General features: G+C 40.8%; 1 protein-coding gene across 4 annotated transcripts; it reads left to right on the top strand.

Annotated features, from left to right (window-relative positions):
• On the top strand, positions 1-8,797 carry LOC115113612 (tropomyosin-1, isoforms 33/34-like). 4 transcript variants are annotated; one of them, XM_065016059.1, is made up of 7 exons: positions 1-72; positions 558-675; positions 2,625-2,718; positions 4,188-4,853; positions 6,797-6,860; positions 6,962-7,086; positions 7,188-8,797. In XM_065016059.1, exons 2-7 carry the CDS (start codon positions 619-621, stop codon positions 7,217-7,219), a joined length of 1,038 nt encoding a protein of 345 aa, XP_064872131.1. In that variant the 5' UTR covers positions 1-72; positions 558-618; the 3' UTR covers positions 7,220-8,797. The 4 variants fall into 4 exon arrangements, with proteins under 4 accessions (XP_064872131.1, XP_064872132.1, XP_064872130.1 ...); XM_065016060.1 differs by lacking the exon at positions 1-72 and adding an exon at positions 79-293 and having other exon boundaries at positions 609-675; XM_065016058.1 differs by lacking the exon at positions 1-72 and adding an exon at positions 79-293.

The raw sequence follows: 8,797 nt of genomic DNA, 5'->3' as shown, positions 1-8,797 counted from the left end.
TTATCGATGCCATACGTACTTTCACTGCACTGATGAGTCCCAGACTAGAGGAGGAGGCGTGTACTGTCACTGGTGAGAATCTGTTACATAAACCGCTCTGAAGCTGTGACTATCTGACAGGAGCTTCAAGATTTGCCCATAGAGATATCTACCAATAAGTCTAGAACTATTTTAATTCTAACTTCATAGATATAGAAATAGATAGATATAGAAATATAGAAAATATTCACCATCGGTCGAACATTTGTGGATTCTTCCTGACTATTGGAGCCATTGAGCTTGATTGACAAAAGGTGGTAAAACGTTCACTGAACTAAATGGCAATGTCATCTTGACCCTGGGAGTTAAAGCTAAAAACACAGTCGCTGCGCATCAACTGTTACTATCATGTTCTATATTGCAGACGTGTAATGATTGTTGTTCTGCACTGCTTCAACGCACACGTTTGATATTTGTTACTAGTTGTGTCGCAAAATTAACTATCCAATACTTTCCTAACATTGATCACATGTGTTCTGTTCTAAAGTGATAGAATATATATATGTATGACTTTTCAGACGCACTCAGGCAGACTGTGGGACAAAGATCATTAAGCAGTGTTTTCGCAGGAAGGATTTTATGAGCGCAAAGATGGCGGCTTCATTGCTGAGGATAGTGCGACTTGGCTCTACCAAGGTAATGAAATGTCATGCACATAGCTAATCGCATTATTATTTGAAGTTCTAACATGCTGTAGTTTTCGAATGAACTAATTGCAACGTCATTTTTCATTTGTGCAGAGACAAAACATTAATCGTGAGCTTGTTAGTATTTCAGCGACATGGCTACAGTGCGTTAGCTAATGGATAACATTGATTGATAACATGGTCAACGTTATCTGCTGTAGCTACTTTCATATCAAATGCATAATTTGAGCCGTTCGAATATAATATTTATGATCATTATTTTGAATTAGCAAAGTGTTCATAGCAAAGATTTTTACAGTGGTGTGAAAATACTTCAAAGTATTACTTAAGTAGTTTTGGGGGGGGTATCTGTACTTTACTATTTATATTTTTGACAACTTTTACTTCACTACGTTCCTATTGTACTTTTTACTCCATAAATTTAACCCTGACAACCCAAAGTACTCATTACATTTTGAATGCTTAGCAGAACAGGAAAAGTGTGAAATACACCGCTTATCTAGAGAACACGTGGTAATCCCAACTTGCCTATGTTCTGGTGGACTCACTAAACACATGCATCTTTTGTAAATGTGCCCCTGGCCATCCGTACATTTTTTTTTTAAAACGAGACATTACTGAGACACGTTCACTTTTACTTCAGTAACTATCTATACTTTTACTCAAGTATGACAATTGGGTACTTTTTCCACCACTGCTATTTTATTTGATGACTTCCACCTACCTAGCTCTCCAACTGTAGGTGACATAGTCGTCCATCTCTCTACAGTTTTCAGCCATTAGCTTCACCCACGACTGGCTCCTGTCAACTACTATCTCAATGCTGTGTTTTAATGTTTAGAAACGTCAATAATCATCGCTTGTGATACGGCTTTTGAAAATATGGCTTTTTAATTTATCAGCGAGAATGAATCCTTCAAATAAAAGTGACTTACTGTATCAGTTTTATACAGATTCATACGTCCTTGGGCATAGCTGCGGGAAGAAGCACCGCCTGAAAAATCGGAATATCATTTTCATGTTATGAAACGACATTTATTTATTTTTTCTCACAAAAGTAGTGCACTGGGGCTTTACTAGTCATGTAGTAGTGGACTGATAAGCTGTCTGTAGCACGGACAGCTGCTATTGCATTGGTGTCTATGGGAGACCCAGCCCGTTAAGTAGACAGTTTACCATTGAAATATTTTTGTCAATTCTGATCTTCAATTATCCACCATCTTTGCTCCCGAGTGGCGCACCGGTCTACGTCGGTGCAAGAGACATCACTGCAGTCCCTGGTTAGAATCCAGGCTGTATCACATCCGGCCGTGATTGGGAGTCCCATAGGGCGGCGCACAATTGGCCCAGCATCGTCCGGGTTTGGCCAGTGTAGGATATCATTGTAAATAAGAATTTGTTCTTAACTGACTTGCCTAGTTAAATAAAGGTAAAATATATATATATATTTATACATTTGCTGTAGCCAAAGATGATCTATTATGTAGCTCAGTTGTGACTTGTGCACTTTGCAGGTGTTACTGATTAATCAACAATGCCATGCTGGTGGGTGGTACCATTTAAAATGAAACCCAGCCCTGAAATGAAACGTAGGCTCAAGAATTTACACGTAATTTCTTAGGAAATTGGCAAGAATTTGCACAAAGTGGCCAGTTAGGTTTTGTCACTTCAAGCCCAAATATAATACGCTGAGTGCACAAAACATTAGGAACACTTGCACTTGCTGCATAACACATCAAAAAGCTCTTGCTTTAAAATTATTTTTTTTTACATTTATTTAACAAGGCAAGTTATTATTTCCAATGACAGCCTGGGAACAGTGGGTTAACTGCCTGTTCAGGGGCAGAACGACAGATTTGTACCTTGTCAGCTCGGGGGTTTGAACTCGCAGCCCTAGTTGCAGTTATATTGTCACTAATTGGTGTGTACTTTGATCAGTGCGTGCAGGCGGAGAGGTGGAGCGCTCCTGCAGCTGCTGCCCTATGCACAAAAGCTGGTGGTCCCAAGAAGCCCAAGAAGAGCAGCTCAGGAAGTAAGTTTGGATCTGCATTTAATTTGACCAAAAATACCTCATACAATTATTTGTAGTTTATGATACTTTAGCAGATGTCAATTCTTGAACATAGTGAGGGTGCTCAAATTGTGCTACAAGTATCATTAAATCAATAAAATTACTCATCATATCCAAATTATACTGACCATTTTCTTGTATATTTCTCAAAAGGGACTTAAAGTAGTTGGCGCACAATGACAAACTGAGAAAGATTTCGCTGTGGACTATCCACACATTTGATTTAGCTGTAATGCTAGGGTCCAGTTTTTTTATTCATCAATTGATCAAGGAGGAAGAGAGACCCATTGATGACCAGACTAATAAAACTCCCCAATGTGGCTCATCTCATTAAAGACCTTCACTAGAGATATGAACACCTATTTTTTCCCGGAAGATTTCTATTAGTACTGAGACTTTTTTGTGAAACATTTCCCATAACCAATCGAGATCACTGCACTGCCGATCAAGATCACTGCACTGCCAATCAAGATCACTGCACTGCCAATCAAGATCACTGCACTGCCAATCAAGATCACTGCACTGCCAATCAAGATCACTGCACTGCCAATCAAGATCACTGCACTGCCAGAAAAGCTAGTCCTCGAGAATACATTTTAAAAGCCTTTCAGATGCTGAAGATATTGTATACAGTAGTCTTGCGTGCAAAAGTAATGGACAGAAGTTAAGAAGATGTTTTGGAGAAGAACTGAAGAAGATCTTTTAATATTTTTTAAAAAGCTAACAAAAGTCAGATTACAGGTAAGACATGCTGAAGGGAAGTTCAAGCCTCCTGGAGGCCTGTCTTTGTACCCAAAAGGCTGAGGAATCTACAATTCTGAATCTTCTAGCAGGATTTTGTTTTTGCGGGCTGCTTGGACCACAGTTTGAGTAAATGTCTCACTTAGTTCCACCATTTTGTTTTCTATACAAAGTGATGATGAAAAATGCAAATTAAGTTTGTTTTCCTTCCCCAGGTACCAAAATATGATGTAAATAATTTTTGCCCCCACAGCTTTCACTAATATAATCAGATATTTTTCAAACAATAGTATCCTCTTATAAGTGGAATTTTTCTTGTACTCTATAACATGAATTGTCAATGAAAGATCGTTTTGGGATGTTGGTTTTGGCAGATGCGCACTTAATTATGAAACTATACTGTGATTAAAATATCATGTTTTTATTATGTTCCTCAATTAATAGTACATATACACTTTTTGTGCCCCTTCTTGAAATGTGGCACTTTGTGCCCTTTTTAGTCCAGGCACCATATGTGTCTTGCAAAGGGATATTCTTGAATACTGTCTGGGTGTAGCCATGTTGCGCTGGGTAAGTTTTGTCCACATTTAATGCAAAGTGGGGGCATGTTGGTTTAAATTCCTTTTAGGCTAATTAGAGTATGAATAGAAATGAATAAATCTTGTTTGTTCCCCCCTCCTCCGTCCTAGAAAAGTCCCAGGGCAAAACATATTTTGATTTAGAGAAGCTTGTACCACACAGAAAATATGTGGAGTTTCCAAAGAAAGTAATGACACCAGCTGCTGCAGTAGAACTTGTCACCGCCCCAAAGTCTGTTGAAGCCGCTGCCGCAGAGCCAATTGTTGCCGCGGCTGACGCTGTTCCAGCCCCCGCTGCAGTTGAAGCCACCCCCATCGTCGACACAGTCGCCCCCGCAACTGAAGCCATTGTTGAATCCGCTGCTCTTGTAGCCAAAGCCACCCCCGTTGTTGAAGCCGCTGCATCAGTAGCTGAAGCGGCTCCCATCTTTGAAGCTTCGTCAGCGGCCGACACTCCTGTTGAAGCCGTCCCAGAAGCTGCTGCCCCTGCAGAAGCTGCCCCTGCAGAAGCTGCCCCAGTTGAAGCTGCCCCAGTTGAAGCTGCCCCAGTTGAAGCTGCCCCAGCTGCCCCAGTTGAAGCCATAGCAGAAGTTTTGGTTGAATCTGCCACAATTGAAGGTGCGGCTGAAGCCCTCGTGGAAGTTGTAGCAGAGGTTGTGACTGTAGCTGCCCCCATTGAAGCTGTGGCTGAAGCCCTCATTGAAGCTGTAGCAGAGGTTGTAGCTGAAGCAGCCCAAGTTGAATCTGCAGCAGAGGAGCTGATTGCAGAGCCCCCGGGTGAGGCAGAACGGATTGAGGCGCTGAGGGTATACCCCCCCCCTTCTCTCCTCTCTGTGGATCCTACTGTTTACCAACAGTCATATTTTCATGTGATGCTACAACTCTAAGGATATCTTTAAAGATACCCAATATTACAGAAGCGCTTTTCGTTCTTGCTTTGGTTTGTCTTTTCCAGTGGGCTAATTTACCACACTATTTGCTCTTTATCCCTCAAACTACCACATTTCTACATTGTTGCAGCCGTGTAGACCCAAGCCACACATCTTTTCCCCCAAACCCGTTCCTTCTGGGATTCTATGCATTAATTTGTAACCATGCAGCTTTGCCCATCCGACACCCGATGAATGTCTCCTCTGCGTTCTTCAGCACGGCTTCATCATTTACTCTCTGGTTCAGCTGTGACGGTCTGCTCTGATCGGCACTGATCTGCGCCGATCTGCTTGATTTAATATCTTTATTTTGCCATGTTTTTCCAGCATTCACTCGTTCTTACCTGCACTCTTTCTGCTGCTAGTTTGTTTCTCGACATCTCTGTTTTTCCTTCCGTCACTCGATCATCTTATTTCATAACCTTCTCTGTTCCCTTCACTGAATATTGTTAAAAGAAACATGATCCTCAACGCCCTGAATTTTAAACTTTTTTTTGTTTTTATAATTTCAACTATTGTTTTGTTACATTATATTTTGGTACGGTTAATGCTAAAGTTACTGTATACTGTCAAAGGTAATGTTAAGGTCATATTAACCAGCGTTTTGACTCGTCTGTCTCTGGGCAGCTACTGAGTGATAATGTGCAATGGGGTTTGGTATTATGATTCTATGTTTCCTACTCTTCCCTCCTCTCTCAGCTTCTCTCTCACACTTTGTTTTCCCTGAGTCGCATGATATCAGTAATCTGTAATCGATCCCCTCACTTTTGTATTTGTTTGGCGCTGTGTAGCATGACTTTGGAAATGTCAACTTTCCTTCCCCTTGTTAGTCAATGCGCAAGAGTTTGCACCTTGGTTGCTGGGTGTGGAATCAAACACGAGTGGGGAAAGAAGTTGCTACATTTTACTGTTAAATGTACATGAGTTGGTTATACGCAGGGAGTTTGAATTGGACATCTCAAATACAGAACCCTGTGTCTGCCAAGTAATGCTATGAACTACAAAGATGTGACGCATAGCATTCCCCCATCACAGCAACTTATAACCTGTTACCTGACCTTTCTAACTTAATCTTTCCTCTCTTACCCCTGTTGATGCCAGTCAGTCTACCATTTCTAAGTGCTGTTTTTGTGCATGAGGGTATTGGAAGTGATGAGTTTTGTCGTGTGGTTCAAGCCAAAAGGGGCGTAGCCCGGCTTGCCTTCTCCGTTCCACTCCTGTCATTTGCCAAAGAGGCTAGCATTTCACTATCTTCAAATATGAATACTGTCATTAAAGAGCTCGAGGAGATGATAGGATTTGATCTTGATTCGATAACCCTCACAGCTATCATCCAATTACAATGTTTATGCAAATTAGACTGATAGGAAAACAATTTAATTTCATGACATCAGGTGCCAGTTTTGTTTCTTTCCTCTCATTAATGGAACGCAACAGAAGCAAACGTAGCTCGATTGAATCTTGTAGGCTAATCATTTCTGTATCATTATTTATTTCATTACAAAGGCCTATCTACACACTTAAAATGTGTAATTCTATGTTGCGGCAAATTTGCGCGCACTCCATGCTACATAACTTTATTATGGGAAATATCAATTTGGTTTCAGACTACCAATCAGGAACTGTGCTGAAAATCTGGCTGCATTTTGGAACATTCTGTTGGTGAAAGGCCAGTCTCTTTGGCAAATGACAGGAGTGGAATGTCAGCTGAACAGACTGGTACCCAGACTAAAAGGGGGAATTGTTTTAAATGAATATAAAATAATTGTGTTTTTCCTTCATTGGACTCAGTTCAACTGGACCCAATCCAGAAGCTCTTCTTGGATTCGATCCGCGAGTACTCCTCAAAGAGCGTGTAAGTTACACAATTGTTTTTGGCTAGCTTTTTTTTGTCTTGCTCACAATCATCCCCCTTTGTCATCAAGCGGACATTTCAACCATATTTTCTTCTCTCAGGGCCAGTGGCGGTTTGGTAGATGCAGGCCCTGCATATGAGAAGAACTTGGCAGAGGAGCTGACTAAACTCCAGCGGCTTTATGGTGGTGGAGACATCACAGCTTTCCCAGAGTTCAAGTTCACAGGTTAGTAGTTTTGTAAAGGTGCTTTATTAGGTTCTTCTAGGACCAAGAATATAATGCATTAATATTCTCGTTGCACACCATTTTTCTCTGTCTCTGTCCAGAGCCCAAGCTGGAGGAAGTGGCCCCCAAGTAAACCTCACCAGTTCACTTTTCTACAGCTTTTTCCTGTCCATTTGTTCTATGAATATTGGAAGTCTAAAGATAACTGTATCAAGTTGATGCTAAAATCCTTTTAATTTTCTATGTGGTGGTGGGGGGGGGGGATAGAGGAGTTTCTATTTCTGTATAAATATAAATTCTCTGACTTGGTCTGTATTAGATGCACATGTTAGAGGTCAAGCGTAGGCTGAGCCTTGAGCTGTGAAATATATATGCATTTGCATAGGATGATCCATGAATTTTGGATGTGGGGGGGGGCTCTAATCCATATTCTACTTTTGTTGCAGTCTTTCATTCCAAGTTGATCAATGTCATCATTGTAAATCGCATGCAATGCTAAAGTAAAAAGACTACCCATGTTTGTATTGTATAACTGCACATTAGTTACTGAATGCAGATTTGCCTTGAAACCGCAGTTACAGAAAAATTGTGTTCACATACAGTTGAAGTCAGAAGTTTACATATACACCTTAGCCAAATACATACTCAGTTTTTCACAATTTCTGTCATTTAATCCTAGTACAAAATTCCATGTCTTTGGTCAGTTAGGACCACCACTTTTATTTTAAGAATGTGAAATCTCAGAATAATAGGAGAGAGTGAGTTATTTCAGCTTTTGTTTCTTTCATCACATTCCCAGTGGGTCAGAAGTTCACACACTCAATTAGTAATTGGTAGCATTGCCTTAAAACGTGTCGGGTAGCCTTCCCACAATAAGTTGGTTGAATTTTGACCCATTCCTCCTGACAAAGCTGGTGTAACAGTCCGGTTTGTAGGCCTCCTTGCTCGTGCACGCCTTTTCAGTTCTGCCCACAAAATTTGTGAGGAGGAGGGTTTATCCTCCAGGTCTTTAACTGTTTTCCAGAACTTCTTGGGGTTAGACCCACAGAGAGAGACCTGCTCCTTAAAGTAACTAACTTTGGCCTTCCGGATAGTCTGAGTGCACTTATTTCTCATTTGCCTGAATGAGAGCCAGTCAGCCTGAGTATGTGGGTGCTGAGCCTTTCGCCAAATGGAATTCCTGAGGTGGAGTAACTCTGCCAGATCACGGTCGAACCAGGGGCTGAACCGGTTTTTCATTTTCTATATGAGGGAGTGTTTCTTCACAATACCACTGAATTTTTTTTTTTTTAAAGGTCCAAGCATCTTTGACAGAGGGGATCAAGCTGATTCTATACCAATTTACAGAGGCCAGGTCATGAAGGAAGTCTTGCTAATTAAAGTTTTGTAGCAAGGGTTTAAGACAAATCAGGACAAGGTCGTTTCACTGAGCAGCCATTACGAACACATAGATACAGGTACAGTATATACATATGAGATGAGTAATGTAAGATATGTTAACATTATCAAAGTGGCATTGTTTAAAGTGACTAGTGATCCATTTATTAAAGTGGCCAGTGATATGAGTCTATGTAGGCAGCAGCCTCTGAGTTAGTGATGGCTGTTTAGCAGTCTGATGGCCTTGATATAGAAGCTGTTTTTCAGTCTCTCGGTCCCAGCAATACTTGTTTTCCACCATAATTTGCAAATAAATTCATAAAAAATCCTACAA

This window comes from Oncorhynchus nerka, linkage group LG3 (assembly GCF_034236695.1).
Source record: "Oncorhynchus nerka isolate Pitt River linkage group LG3, Oner_Uvic_2.0, whole genome shotgun sequence".
NCBI classification, from domain to species: Eukaryota; Metazoa; Chordata; class Actinopteri; order Salmoniformes; family Salmonidae; genus Oncorhynchus; species Oncorhynchus nerka.
Note: the sequence above shows the minus strand (reverse complement) of the source record. Positions and strands in the feature narration are given on the sequence as shown.

What these genes read in the sequence shown, in the direction of transcription:
- LOC115113612 (XM_029641445.2), top strand. Translation starts at nt 388, where the DNA reads ATGTTCTATATTGCAGACGT. An exon ending in ATGTTCTATATTGCAGACGT is followed by an intron (nt 408 to 557) that starts GTAATGATTGTT and finishes ATGACTTTTCAG; the next exon opens with ACGCACTCAGGCAGACTGTG. An exon ending in TGCGACTTGGCTCTACCAAG is followed by an intron (nt 676 to 2,624) that starts GTAATGAAATGT and finishes TACTTTGATCAG; the next exon opens with TGCGTGCAGGCGGAGAGGTG.